The sequence below is a fragment of the Pristiophorus japonicus genome, chromosome 1 (genome assembly GCF_044704955.1).
Source record: "Pristiophorus japonicus isolate sPriJap1 chromosome 1, sPriJap1.hap1, whole genome shotgun sequence".
Taxonomy (NCBI): Eukaryota; Metazoa; Chordata; class Chondrichthyes; family Pristiophoridae; genus Pristiophorus; species Pristiophorus japonicus.
The window spans coordinates 190,707,686-190,723,344 of record NC_091977.1 but is presented as its reverse complement, the minus strand read 5'-3'; the positions used below and the strand labels follow the sequence as shown (position 1 = coordinate 190,723,344).

Genomic DNA, 15,659 nt, shown 5'->3' with positions numbered 1-15,659 from the left:
GAATAGGACCACAAAATCGCTTTGCAGCGCCCCCTGACCTTGGCCGTCTATGGGCGCACCGTATTTCCGCTGCCGTATGGGATACATGGGTTCCCGCGCCTCTGGTGGAGGTCGTGCATCCCTGTCCGGCTCCCAATCCTCACTGTCTTCCCCTTCCTCTTCCCAGTCCACCCGGGCTCCCCCCCCCCCCCCCCGGGGCCATTAGGCAGACCATTCATTTGGCCTTGGATAGAAACATAGAAACATAGAAAATAGGTGCAAGAGTAGGCTATTCGGCCCTTCGAGCCTGCACCACCATTCAATGAGTTCATGGCTGAACATGCAACTTCAATACCCCATTCCTGCTTTCTCGCCATACCCCTTGATCCTCCTAGTAGTAAGGACTACATCTAACTCCTTTTTGAATATATTTAGTGAATTGGCTCAACAACTTTCTGTGGTAGAGAATTCCACAGGTTCACCACTCTCTGGGTGAAGAAGTTTCTCCTCATCTCGGTCCTAAATGGCTTACCCCTTATCCTTAGGATAGAGCGCGGGTCAAGCTTTGGATTTTCTCTTGGCAGAGCCCGTGATTCCCACTCTCAAAACCATTACTGGTGGCTATCCTATACGCTGTCTTAATATCCTTCAGTTGCCCCTCCAGCCCATCTACTTTACCCGCTAAATGAGCAGTCTCCTCCCGTGCGACCTGCTCATTGAGCTTGGCCTCTGTTACCTGACACTGCTGGTACTCCTTTTTGATACGCGAGGTTTCCTCCTGAGTGTGCCTCTCCTGCTTTTCTTCGCGTAACTCATCTGAAAGCCTCGTTCCTACCACGGCCCTTGTGGCTGACTGCTCCTCGGACTCCTTGAGCTCTGCCTTAAGCTACCAACTTGCTCCCTAAGCAGTTGGACTTGCTTCTGCAGACATAGGGGCCAGGTGGCCTTTTCTTATGCCTTTCTATGCTCCTTACTCCACGTCCACTCAGCGGCTTTGTCCTCCGGACTCTCAGCCCGCAAAAAGTCTAGTATCCACTGTTGTGTTACGTTAACTTTCCCAAAGATATATGAAGAAATCCTATCCCCCATTGCCGATCTTTTGGTCTTAATATCTCCCATAACTCTCTGTTCAGCACTCCCAGGTCCTGCCTGCGGCCACCAGATTCTGTAAGTGATTTCCTTAGGTGTTTTCAACGCACCCTCACGTTACACTAGTTCTAGATCTGGGAGTGATTACTGTACTGAACAGATGAATGAGTCACGGACAAATACCTTGGTCTCAACCAGCAATGCTTTTATTAAAGCTACTTCAACATAGCAAAACAGGTAAACACAGTGACGATGTCATACAATTCAATACCCTGGCATGTCTAAACCGCCCCTATCGCGAAGTACCCAATGTCTAAACCCTCTGCTCGGATCCACAGTGTAGCCCCAAATCTGTACCGACCAACTGGATGTACCCCTATGATCCTTGCAGCAAAACCTCCCCACTAAAACCCTTCTAAGGCTTGGTTGGGAGAACACACGACACCTTCTCACACAGTGGCTGTGATCTTAAAGATGCGTGGGCAGGGATGATGCTCACCAATTCGTTGGCTTACTCGCCGCTTCTCCTGGTGAAAATGTGTCTCTTCTGGCTTCTTCTCTTCGTCCCACATGGAGTGCTCGGTTCTTGTAGACGCGAAGCAAGCAAGAGTAAGAGCGAGAGAGATGTGGCCACACGGCCCCTTTTATATCCCCAGTTCGTTTGCCTTTTCTGGCCCAATAAAGTTTGTCCTTGTTTCGAGGCTTCCTGTTTGAATGGCTTCTGTGTATTCCATGGGGTTTCGCTTCCAACCAGTCTGGGGCTTAATGGCTTTCTATTGTTCTGGTTTCCCGCCTCTCAGGGTTATCTCATCCAGGTAATGGCTCTGATCACTGACCAGTTCATATCTGATCTATCTCTGACGAGTTCACATTGCTTAACAATGGACCTTCCATGCCCATTACCTGTGATGAGTTGCCTTATCCTGGCCATTGTAACTTCCCAGACCACCCCCGCCCATCAGATGTGGATTTCAAGTACAACATGGAAAAGAACCTGGGTCCCTCGCACAAACAGGCTTCCAGCTTTTCTGCAGTGAGAAATTAAAATGCAATGTCCAGATAATGTCCAACAATCCTTGGGGAGCCGATGCTTACATGTAACCTCACCGGTGGAAAACCCGCTCGCGAACCTAAACAGGGTTTCCGTCGTAGATCCGTCAAAGTTAGGGTGGAGGAACAGGAACAGCTCCAAGGAAATACCCAGGGTAAGAAATTAGATCCAAAAATCTGGCTAATTTAGAGGAAATGTAAAAATCACTTCATTTTGAACCTCAAGGAAACAAGCAAGAGATTAACAAAAAGGCACTAAATCACAACCTTCAATTATTTACACAGTTCACAACATAACTTTTATGGGCCTCAGTGGCAGTTCCAGAAGTTCTGGTAAGCGTCTGCTAGCAGCACTTGCATCAAACTATGTTTGTCCAGGTGTGTTCACCTGGAATCTTAGATGGAGTCATGTCTAGAAAACATTCTCTCAGTATCAGCTAAGCCAGATGAAACACTGAGATAGTAGAAAAGATTCACGGGAACAAAAATTAACGGCAATTTATAATATTTCAATTCCTTTTTAAATTGTTTGGTTAGGCACCACTGTGGTCAACAATAGAAGGTCTTTTTACAGGGGCGCATTTTGTTTTTGATTTTGAATTGTTATTCAGCTTGCATTTTGCCATCTTTAAAGCTTCACATGGCAAGGTGCAGACAGGAAGGATATCGCATAACCCTTGTCATTACATAATTACCATCCACCAACCTGAAAAAACCCAGGAACATATCAGTGAAAATTTGTAAAAACCACAATTTTAATGATCCCCATATAAGGCCCACATGCCAACCGTGGCTCTGACAAGCCTCTGTTCACATCAACACCTTCAGCAGAGAGGAGGGGAACAGCAGACCCTTTGTAATTTGTTCTGTGCATGGTTTTTGTTAACAAAATGTTCATTTATTTCTTTCCAATGAAAAGCAGATTTTTTTGGCTTTCAGCCAGGCAGAACTAAGGTTTCATTCCTAGACTCCATTCATTTGTTGGACCTTTTTCTCCCGAAGAGAAAGTGAAGCCCCTACATTCTGTTTCATGCATGAGACTTTTTAATTTTGTACTCAGTTACATCAGTATGGTGTTAAGCTGGCTATCAAGTTTTCACCTGAAGCAAGCTCTTGTGATCAATGATACCGTCTTATATAAGTAAACATGACAGATGTGATCACTTCAAATTGTGATCTAACTACGTCAGTGTCCTATTGTTATATTCAGTGTGTTCATTACCTGTGAAGCTAATCTGGGTTAGCAACTTTTATACATTTACATTTTTATTCTATCTACTTTTACTTGCTATTCTCTCTTACTTTACATGTAGATTTCCTTTTCATTTTTACCATTGTATTTTGTGATCTTATTTCCAGGGTTCCAGTGGAAGTTAGCTTTGAACGGCTAATTGGGTTTTACCTTAAATAAATGATTTGTTCTTAAGTAACCCAGTTTTTTTCGATAGCTGTAGTAGTGGGCTGAAAGTTGTGTTTAAAGATGACAAATAACAATGAAAGATCAATGGATTGATAATTCCGTAGTAATCACCACAGTTAATCGACCCAAATGAATTTACTTGAATACTTGAATACTAACACTATACCTCACTATCCCAGTGTTGCATCAGTCTTTATTGTACTTACACTGCAAGCCAAGTCCTTATAAAACTCACAAGTTTAAAACAAAATATTATTTATGAATCAATATATACCATATATGTTTAACACTATGCAGTGCCTTTCAAAATGTATTTGGACACTCCTATATAAAAAAACTAAGACCCTAGATGTGAGACCAGACAGAACAAGTTGATGTTGTTGCAATGACATCCCAGACTCGACCCCGCCCTACATTTCAGGTTCAGTAAATTTGAATATATGGAGTTATGCAGGTTTGGCAAATTCAGTCTGCAACACGTCATATACATTAGGGAAGAGACATTAAGCTTATGCAGAGTGGGTAGATAGGACCCAAATGGACCGTGAATGGCTGCCAAAGGGTGTGTGTGGGGGGTGGGGGGAAGAATGGAGCTGGCAGAGCCACAGAACCTGCTGCTACTTAAAGAGTCAATGGAAACACAGGAAGAAGCAGGACACCTGGGTGAGAAGAATGGAAGACAGATCAAAGAATACTTCAGCAAGTCGGACTGAATGTCCTTCTAATGGATATAGAGAGCAGGCAAGATGGCCTTTTGGACTTAGGAGCCAGAGATCCACCAAAAATGTATGCACTCTGTGGATGGAAGTGACTGTGACAGTGAGTGCCACTTCCTTAACTCTGAGAACTCCTTTTCAGTGCCAGTAAAAGTTTAATGACCCCACCAGACCAGCTGACCATTCTGTGCATTCTCTTTATATGTGTGGCACTTTTTCATTCCTTACCTTCATAGTACACTGGGCTGTAGTCTAAACCACGGATCCCTTCTCTCATCCCCTATTACTTGCTACCTACTAATAAACATTCCCTCACAATGTGCCATACATGAATAAGCTTCTTTAGCACATCACACTTTTCCTTTCTTTATTTCTGCCTCTCATATAACCTTCTGTGTCAAGCTTTTGTAACAAAAGGCTCCGACCAGCCTGTACTGGAAAACTCATGTCTTCTCTTCATTATTGCAGAAGAAGGTGGTCCATAATAACTATGAATTTCAGGCCATTGTGGTGGTGTCCTTGACAATAGACCCCTGATCCTTCATGAGGAAGAAGCCCTGTAAATCCTGGGTTGGTATGTGGCTGAACCTATTGGGGTTGGAGTCATAGGAGGGACAGTGGCAGCTGCAGGTTTGTCTACACCATCCTAGCAAGAAACATGATTTGCCACCTTCAAAATCTACAGAATAACTACTACGGTAGCTGCATAGCATTATAACATCTTTTCATTTTCTTTTCCTTCAGATAACTCAAAACAAGATGCCACTGAGGAGGAGGAATGAGACGGAGGTGAATGGCCACCTACCTCTGCCCAAACAGCCACATCCTCACCCATGCCATCATTCACCCTTTTTCTCTCACTCACCAGTCCAGAGAGATCGACCTGCGAAGTTATAGGTAGTTCTGATGAAGGTTTTTCACTGGGTGAGAGACAACACACTGGAAGGAGTGAGAGATGAAAGTGGGATCTGGCAGTGGGGAGCAGAGGCTGTGCAGAAATTAAGCTCTGGCTCAAGAACCTTGGACTCAGATTTTTGATATCCTGCTCTAAAATGCAGCATGCTGGATGAACATCACTCTCACATGGAGCCACTGTGGACCACCTCTGAGGATCTGAGACATGGCAAGAGTCTAATACCATCCTCAGTGCCAATACACAATGCAGCATAACCTGGAGCAAATGGTGGCACCAGAAACATCTGCATCCATGTGCCCTGGCAGGGAGGCCTCCAGAACAAGTGCATCCAATGTGGATGGTTTTAGCACTGGTTTCTTGGGGGGTCTGTTTGGAGAGATTCTGTTTCTGAGGAATCTGGGGCATCACCTCTCAGGGTGATCACCTCTCACCTCTAGCCAATACCATCAGCTCCACCTTCTCACTAATCAGTTGGCACTCCAATTCAGCACCCAGCGTGAGTGGCATGGCTAAAAACCACCCTCATAATACCATTCTCTCCTGATGACAGCTTGTGTGACTTTTCAAGTCAGCCCCCTCAGATGCCTACATATGTTGGCATCAGAAAATAGAAACAGGCTGTTAATACTGATAATCCAGACAAAACCTGTGGACGGTCAAAGCCTGTGAACTCAGTCACTTCCTGGTTTGTCTCGTCATGCAGTTAAACTAACCGGGGCCAAAATTTCCCCTTTCGTTAAGACCTCTTAACACCGGAAGGCGGCGGCCAGACTGCAGAGTGCAACGACCGCCAACTTTTCGTGTAATGGCCGTCATTATCAAAATTCTGCTCCCATGTTAACCCGGGGGTACCCCCATTCCCCCCCCCCCCACCACTGCGCCGCTGCTGCCGATCCGTGTTAAGTGTGTCATCACAGTGCACACCGCCGATCTACGCACCCGCCCCCCTCCCCCCCCCCACTCCGTCGGCTAAATTCCGCTCTGAAATTTTCGGCCCACCCGGCAATGCCAAAACCTGCTTTTTCACGATGGTCCAGTGAGGCTGTGGCCTTCTGCAATGGCGGTGTGATTCCCCTTAAAGGGGAGGACCTACTTCATCCAGTCTGTGGGTGAAGTTTTTAAATCGTGAAGGCTCTCCCCTTTAAGTGAAGGGGAGAGCCGTGGTGATGTGGCGCCGTGATGACATCATCGCGGCAGCCACTCCACATCGCCCCCTACTTCCGCCCCTCAGGTATTGTCACCGCCGTGTATCCGTCCTTCTAGTGTAGTCACCACCCCCATTAAGAGCGATTTCTGCATCCAAGTGAAAAAAACAAAGAGCGGAATGTTGCTCAGGAGGTGACCTTAACCGTTGCGGCAGTAAAAACACACAAAACGGGGAGAGAGCGCCCTGTTTCAGGCGGAGGGCAATTTCAGCCGCCCTCTCTTTTATATTGGCTTCAGAATATAGGAGCAGGAGTAGACCGTTCATCCCCTCAAGTTTGCTCTGCCATTCAATTAGATCATGGCTGATCTGCACCTCAACTCCATTTACCTGCCATAGCTCCATATCCCCGAACAAAAATCTATCGCTCTCAGTCTTGAAAACTCAAATTGACCCAGCATCCGCAGCCTTTTGGGAAGAGAGCTCCAGATTTCTACTAACCTTTGTGTGAAAAAAGTGCTTCCTGATTTCCCTCCTTAATAGCCTGGCTTTAATGTTAGTTCAGAATTTGCTTAAGTTAAGAATCGCTGTGACAACAGGTTTTGCCGTCATTATCATGACATTTGCGTACATGCAACACTTTGTGGGTGGGTGAATCTTGTGCCAGCAGCCATAGACTAGAGGTTCATGTGTATTGTAGAATGGGCGGAACTCTGTCTTATCTGACTTGGCTCCCTATACCAGAACTATAACAGATTTGCTCTCCAAAAATCGTGGAATTTCTGGTCCTAATAAATGATAGTAAAAATAATAACCTATATCTTATAAGATACACTTATATACAGTACTTATATAAGGCCGCCTTTAATATTGTACCATGTGTACACACTTCTCACTATTCTTGTAAGAATGGCACAGAAATTGCTGGCATGGCACATCTCATGGTGAGCGCCATGAATGGGTTCTTACCTCATCCTTCAGGTCACACTGTATTTGCCTCATAATTTGCTGGAAATGAGAATTGATAATGACGCGGCGAAGTCAAGGAGGTACGTGGGACCTCATGAATGTCGCGCCCAGTGGTCTATCTCCTTAACCAATGAAATTTAAGGATAGAGAAAGAAACAGAGCGAACAACAAAGAAGGAAATAGGGTGAATTAGTCAAATTAGATACGAAAGAGAAATAAAGAGAGGAAAAGAAAGAGAGTGGAGAAAAAGAGACAGAAAGGAAAAGTAAGAAAAAAATTTAAAAAAACAAGCAGAACAAGTGCATGTTGGAACCCAGCTGAGTTTGAGAATTGTTGTATTGGTCCTTGAGAATTAATCACGAGTGAATGGCAGAGTAGGTATGCAAAATCTACGGACATTCTTACTCATATATTGTATCCTAAAATTATTTTCTGGACAAAATAATCTGCATGCCAAAACAGCTTTGCATCCTGTGAAGTATTGCCTTCCGATACTAACAGGAGTGTGGATGGCAAGACTGGCACAAAAATACTGCCAAGACAGATAAAAATAAAGCTTTAAAAAACCTCTGGTAAGAATTCACTACCTGCTGGCTTCATTTGTTCCCTATCTGGGCAAGGTTAGGTTTCATGTGGACCATGAATCATGTCATCAACAGGGTCCTTACGACATGAATTGCCAGCCCTAATGACAACAGCGAGGTTAATTCGCATTTACAGAGCAAATCCAGCAATTTCATGACATACAATTAATTTCAATGGAAAGACTCATGGTGAGGCTGCAATTTTGGGGGTTTTGTCGAGGCTAACAGTGGAGCGGAGCAGTGAAAAAAGGCCATCAAGCTGTGGTGAATCGGAACTCCTGGCATATCTCTTTGCCACAAATTGTTCGTTTTTTTACGCACTAATAATGAACTCGCCATTACTTTTCCAGATATTTCTGGGCCAATATGTCATCGGCAGATATTTATGGGATTTATCAAATGAAAAATCTGTCACTTATCAAATGGAAAATCTGTCTGCCTTATATTTTGATCTCACATCCTTTCCTCACAAAGTTGACTTTAAATGAATAGTCAATATTGGAGATTTTACAGAGAGGTAATATTCCATTGTTACTATACTCTGATTTCCTCACCGAGCACTTATTACCACTTGCCAGTGAGAGGCTGACCCTGAATCTAAACTTTTCTAAGGGATTGTTTCTGGTATGATGCTGATACATAAAAAGGCAATGATTTATAGCTTTGTTCTGTTACACTAAAACTGTCCTTTTTCCCTTTTTGTAGGATTTAACAACTCAGAGCGCATGTGTGACAAAGAGTTTCTAATACGTAGGGCAGCTACAAACCGTGTCTTGAACGTCCTTCGACACTGGGTTTCCAAGCACTCTCAGGTACAACATTTTAGAGCATTAGAGCAGTGGCACACAACACAAAGGCAAACAATTCCCATTCAGTAAATAACACTGTGTTGTTCACTTTTCTGAACCATGAAGTATACTGATCGTTTTCTGTTGTAAAGTTTCTTGCACACTTTGTTACGATGGAAAATTGATTAAAAAGTATCATAGAATCATAGAATGGTTACAGCATGGAAGAAGGCCGTTCGGCCCGTCGAGCCCTTGCCGGCTCTCTGCAAGAGCAGCTCAGCTAGTCCCACTACCCCTCCCTTTCCCCGTAGCCTTGCAAATTTTTCTCTTTCAGGTACTTATCCAACTCCCTTTTGAAAGCAGTATTTAAGTATGCCTCCACCACCCTTTCAGGCAGTGCATTCCAGATCCTAACCACTCGCTGCGTAAAAAAGTTTTTCTTTTGTCGGCTTTGGTTCTCTTGCCAGTTATCTTAAATTGTTTCTTTAATGTGGTTGTAATGTGATTTATTGTTGGACTAATAAGTCATGCAGGTAGCTCTGTTTAATTTGATCTGTGAACATGGTAACTGTGTACTCTGGATGAAAACATTTTTATGTGATTAGAATAAAGCACAAAATCATTTAGTTGACAGTGATATACCCAGGTGTCAGTAGAAAGTGGTTTGAGATGCGTTATGAGAAACCAGCAACTCCCTGATTCCACCCTGACACTCCCAACACGTCATGTCCTATGCATTTGGAACACCAGAAAAATAGTTAAGTGAGCTGATTGTGACAAATATGAGGCAGTCCTGTTTTGATTTGTTTTCCCTTAAATCAGCCGCAATACATGAGATTTTAAAAAGCCACTGCAGCCTCAAACTAATTTTGCTGCATATGTTGCAAAGTTTTTTTTATTATGTGACTGTGTCAAAAACCTCTCAATGTATTAGCACTTAGAGCCAATTAAGGATAACTCGTTATTGCCATTTATAATCCATATTGAGATTATTATTCTTTCCCAGAAAACACTGAGAAACTAGCATAAAAAATAAAATCAGATTACTTCAATGTCTACAATGGTTGGAGACAGAGCTATTTCAGAGCTTCTATTAGCCCCATAAAATGAATTTATTTACAATGAGTTAGTAATAAATGAATTCAATGGGATGTCTGCTTCAGGTATACTTGGTTTAACATTTCTAATAATAATATACATAATAGAAAGTTCTCTCTGGTATTTTCTAAAGGTTTTTGTTTTTTTCCACATTCACTTATCCTCCACCTACAGGAAAATTAGACCTGCTATCCAGTAGCACAGTGCTCCTTTGGGACCTTTGGTTGTTCCAGCCCTGTACTAAGAATCAGTCTATAACAGAGGCTCCTTAAAACATCTTAAAACCTACCCCATTGATCAAGCTTTTGGTCACCTGTACCAATGTTTTCTTCTCTGGCTTGGTGTCGATTTTTTTCTGATTATGCTTCTGTAAAGGGCCTTGTGATGTTTTACTATGTTGTTGCAAATCAGTTGTGCGCAAATTTCCTTAAAATAAAATGTCGTAACTCCGCTCTTAATAAATAAATAAATAAATAAATAAATAAATAACAGAGTTTCATCTTTTCCTGTTTTAACTTCCACTTCCCAGTAAGATACATTCTCCAATCTTTTCTACTGAGAATTATTTCTTGATTTAGTTGACTGTCACCATTCCTAACAGAGAGTGGTGAACCTGTGGAATTCTCTACCACAGAAAGTAGTTGAGGCCAATTCACTAAATATATTCAAAAGGGAGTTAGATGAAGTCCTTACTACTCGGGGGATCAAGGGTTATGGCGAGAAAGCAGGAAGGGGGTACTGAAGTTTCATGTTCAGCCATGAACTCATTGAATGGCGGTGCAGGCTAGAAGGGCTGAATGGCCTGCTCCTGCACCTATTTTCTATGTTTCTATAGCATTAGTGCCAGCTTCTCTTCCTTGTTTAAGAAAATGTTCACTGCCCAGCACCTCACAAGGGTTGCAGGACATAGCAATTCACCCCTTGAGCAAAGCAGCATTCCATGCAGCGACAACACATATTGAACTTTGATGGATGGTATTACTCAGAAATAGATCTGATGATGCTTATAGCCCCTCTATCATCCCTCATTTCTTGGGATAGAAAGATTCTGAATACCTTGCTTGTATCCTTTCATTCTCTCTCATCCCAAGAATTTTACAGAAGGTTCAGGTGGAGGGAGCATTAGTTCTGGTGACTCCAAACCAGACAAAAGAATCTGATTCTCAGGCCTGCTAAAACATGCTGTTGGTCAACAACTAGGGCCTAGAAATTTAATTGTGCCACACCCATTCTTTAGTCACTAGATGGGCACCTAAACCTCCAAAATGACGGGCAGGAAGCGCACCCTTATTTCAAGCTGGAAGTGCGACGTCACCACATTACATCGGGCTTCTCCATAGGCATCCAGAGTGCATGCCAGAACTATTTAAAGCAATGAATGCCATATTCATATTAGGGTTCTGCGCTTCTTGGAGTACTCCTTTTCCGATTTTGGTATCCCTCGGGCCTTGATCTCCATTTATGTCTTGTAAATAATTTGTTGGGTGGGGGATAAGATCCAGGTGTCAGCTGGTTACTGGAGCAAAGTTAAACAACGTGAGGAACAGATAGCTTAAAGTGGACACAAACACTTTATCCCAGTCCTAATTCCCACTAAACCCACTTACACTATAAAGTTTGATACAGTATTAAGGTGAAATTGCAGTAGCACAAAGCAAGCGATAACGAATCGGCTTCAATGGAAAAGAAACCACGTGGCTGTAAAACAGGCTGCCGATTGACTTTTGCCCATTTTGCACGACCACTGAAGACTAATTTCAGCCCCAGTGAACCTGGTATAGACTGTACTCCAGACTGGACCATGGGAACTAAATTACTAATTACTGTGTCAACGTCAAATATCACTGCTCAGTCACAAAACCAGAAAATGCTGCAACATGAGTTCTATAAAGAGAAAAGACAAGTGAATATTTTGGGGGATAACCCATCATCAGAGCGGTCAATTTGGCAGCTTCACTTGTCAGTTACACTGCAAGTTTTGTGTTGATGTGATTGTATTGACACAGAAACTGCAGTGTAATTGGCTCATTAGAGTAAAAATGCTACACTGTATGTCTGCCAGTTCCTGAGCTCAAAAAAATGTCATGAAGGAGGCACTAGTTGCTTCACCAGGAAAAAAAGAATATATTTTAAAATGTATTTCCGATATCTGTACTGATTTCAAATTGTCCGACAGATAACATTCTATGTAAATTAGGCATTTTTCCCATCTCTTATAATATTTGAAGTGTCTTTGCTTTATCTGATCCAATATCTACAAAAATAAAAGCTAGAGCAAGGTGGTGCCTATCTTGCATTAAAACCCTGGAGGGATTATGTTTTTTATTCTAGAAAGCTAGCCAAGCCTTTGACGGAATCAAATTAATTAGAGGCGCTGTTGGTCTGTTTGAACAGGAGTTTGACAGCCACTTCTACAGTGGGTACTCAAAATCCGCAGCAGAAAATTGTAATTGCCAGAAATGTTAGAGCAAATATGCCAGATGTGCTCTGTGAGCATGGAAATACTTTTGACAATTTGACAATACCTTGTGGCGCTAGTACACTCTCAGCATTTCTCATTGCTGTGATGTAATCAGATTAGAAAGGAGCCAAGAATCAAAATAATAATGTGGTCGTAACTGAATTTATTGATGGGATCAATTTTGATGTCGCCCATCACATGAGAATGGTCTTGCACTCAACCATAGAAACAAATAACGTCCAGTAAACTGACAATGGGCATTCATCTTAGGAGCTACAAAACTTGCAGTTTTTAAAGCATTTTCCTTGTTGACAGAGACCAACATGACAAGTAACTTTTGTTTTATTTGTAATTTGTATGATTTTGAAGAACTTGTTAAGAAACTTATGTAGCACCACCCCCCCCCCCCCCCCCCCACCCCCCGCCCATCCCATTTAATTTCCGGAGATAGGCCTACCAGTAATTTTGGGTGGGTGCTCTAAAACATTGAAATGAGGGAAACACAGCCTCTGACACATTTCCTGCCATTTATCCTCTTTGAATGCGGGATGCAAAGACTTCCTTTTAAGGGCTAGCATTCAAAGGTGAAATATTATTGAATTCTTAATGATCTTAAAAGTTGCAAAAAACCCTGAGTAGGAACCAAGAATATGCATGTGTTATTTGATTAGAAATCAATGGCTTTCAATACTTTTGTATTGCCCAGAAAGCCTTGTAAAGCCTCAGTTGGTGAATGTACTAGCCAGTGTGGAACTGAGACAAGGTTAAAAAAAGAGGCATATGATGGAAATTGGAAATAAAATAAGCAAATTGCTGTAAAAGCACAGCAGGTCTGTCAACATCTGTAAAGAGAACGGATAGGTTAACACTGCAGACATAGACCCCTCATCAGAACCCTGAGTTTAACCCAGGCTCAAATAACCTGGGCAATGGTAACTGGACAGCAGTGTCAACCACAGGACTGTACCGCAGCATGTGTGAGTTAAAGCCACAAGGGAGAAGAGTGGAGGAGGTTCGAGGAAAGGAAACAAGAAAAGAAAATCATGTGACAAAACTTACAGGCTGCTCTGAAAAGTCATCGATGTCACTTATTTATTGTTTGGAAACTTATGATGTGTGAAAATCTGGTGCAGGATGCAAAACCATGGATAATGAAAGCTATCAGCAATGTTTCAAAATTGTTAAACCGCTAAGATTATTAAATTTACGCTGGCGGAAAATTGCACAAAAAAAGGAACAAATTCCGCCCAGCAGGAAATTCTCGGCGGAAAACGCTATCCTGGGCAAATTGGGCGGTTCTCAATCAAATTGGGCGGTACTTACTCAAACTTAGTCAGAGGCTGCGGGTTGGGCCGAGGGAGGGGGACAAACAGGAAATTTTTTTTTTCCAAAAAATAAAAAACCAGAGAACATTCTCAGGACCCTTTTCCACTTAATTGCATTAAAATAATTTTAAAAGCATTGTAAAAAACACTTTAATTTACCTTTTTTTTGCAGGGCTTCATACCTACCGCCCAGCTCCGGCTGGTTTCTCGTGGGTGTTTTTTTTCTACTCACCTACGGGTCACCGCTGAGACCAAACTTTGGTAGTAGCAGTTTTTTCAGCGATGCACACCAATGGTCCGCTCCCCAGTGGTATTTCGAAACCGTCAGCAGAACTCTTTGTGGAAATTCTCGTTGGGTGGTTTTCCACCAAAAACAAGCAACCTCGCCGATAAACCCGGCGGAAATGGTGTGAAAATTCTAGCCTCCTTCCGGGCATTGTAAAAATATGTTGGTTAATGTCAGCATTCAGCGTGCCATCTTTTGGTAATATTTGTTTTTACAGCCCGTGAGAGCATTGTTTTTTGTGGGTGTAACATCTAGAGGGGTTTGATCAATGTTGTTATCATTATTATGCTCTTATTGAATGGTGAAATAGTGAAGGTAGGAAATGTGCTTCTGTCTGAAATATGACAGCACAACCTCGCTACTTTAGTTGAAACTGCTCCCCTAAGAGCAGTTTGGATCAGAGTCCTATTCTCGTGAGGATCAGGCCTGATCCACGTACAGATTTCCTCTGTGCACTTGGTGTAGCAAAATCATAAACACATTGCTTATGTGTGTTTAACGTATAGCTACATTTAGTGCAACGAGGAGGTCTTTGCTCGGGGTATTTTTCTCCTCCCAAGCCCCAGGACACTGAGGCCAATTGTAGCACCTCTACTGTTGCCTTGGTTGAGATCAGCTAACTAGACCAGGAATCATGCCTAGGCTGGCAGCTGCAGTTATTTTTAACTTTCCACCAAAAGAGTTTGGTTCCAGAACAGTCAGGGTTTATAAAGTTTCAGTATTTATTGTGGCAGATGGAGTCTGATTTCAAGCAGCCTGGTGGCTAAATCACCAATCAATGGCAGCTAGATTTGAGTGACTGATTGGAACTCACTACATAATTGGGTAGAGAAAGGAAGGATTGATTGATTGATTGTTCCAAAATGCTTTACAACCAATGAAGTACTTTTGATGCGCAGTCACTGTTGTAATGTGAAGTAACTTTTACAAATAGTTTGAAATTCCACATTACTGGTTTTAGGACCAGAGCTGGAATGATAGTGAAGGGTGAAAATTACAGTTACCACAGTGGTATCCTTGTTTTCATGCATGCCAATTAGCTGTCAAAGCAGGTCTGGCATTTTAATAATTCTGTGCCTTTAAAAAAAAATGATTTAGTCTCATGCACTCTGGATATTGTACTTGTAACAGCACCAAGTCAGGATGTGGGTCTGTAGTGGTGTTCTGTGTACACAGGATGATCTGTGGATATTATTCCAATGCATATAGTTATCTATGATTCACAACATTGACAATAGCTCCAGGATTTTCCTTCGGGGGTTGAAATCGTACTCCATGATATTAGTTGGATTTTATTATAAAAGCAGAATAATTTTATTAATGTGTTTGTTACTATTATCTCAAGGTGCAAGTTGACCATATTTGTGGTTGAGACAGTGTGAAAAAATAACCCCAGAGCCATGCGATTAAATTCTGCTTTGTTTCATTCCATACATTCCAGATTATTAGATAACCTCCTGCCTTGGGCAAAGGTTATGATGGTTGATTTGATATGTGTTTTTTGTCATATAAATTCATTCTACTACAGAGAATTTTAACTGCAAAAATTGATTCTGTTGAAATTCAATTTCTATGGTGTTGTAACCCCAGAGGCACCTTGTGGGCAATTTTTACAAGTCCACATTGGAGGGAGAGAACATCATTTGCCACAAGCCTTTATCAGAAATTTGCGTGTGCATTAATTTTAATGGGCGGTAAATCATGGGCAGTACACACCTGAGTTTATGATGTGTGTTCTGACTGGTGGGTTTGCCAATTGAAAGCAGATTTGTAAAATTTACCCCTCTCATATTCATTGATAAACAGCAGGCTTTGTATGTATGAGCATGACCAA

General features: G+C 42.3%; 1 protein-coding gene across 1 annotated transcript in view; it reads left to right on the top strand.

The window, feature by feature from the left end:
• Positions 1 to 15,659, top strand: part of rasgrf2b (Ras protein-specific guanine nucleotide-releasing factor 2b) — a 404,619-nt gene that overhangs the window by 309,759 nt on the left and 79,201 nt on the right. The window contains exon 18 of the mRNA XM_070867471.1: positions 8,590 to 8,679. Coding sequence (XP_070723572.1) covers positions 8,590 to 8,679 — 90 coding nt within the window. The remainder of the gene's footprint in view (positions 1 to 8,589; positions 8,680 to 15,659) is intronic.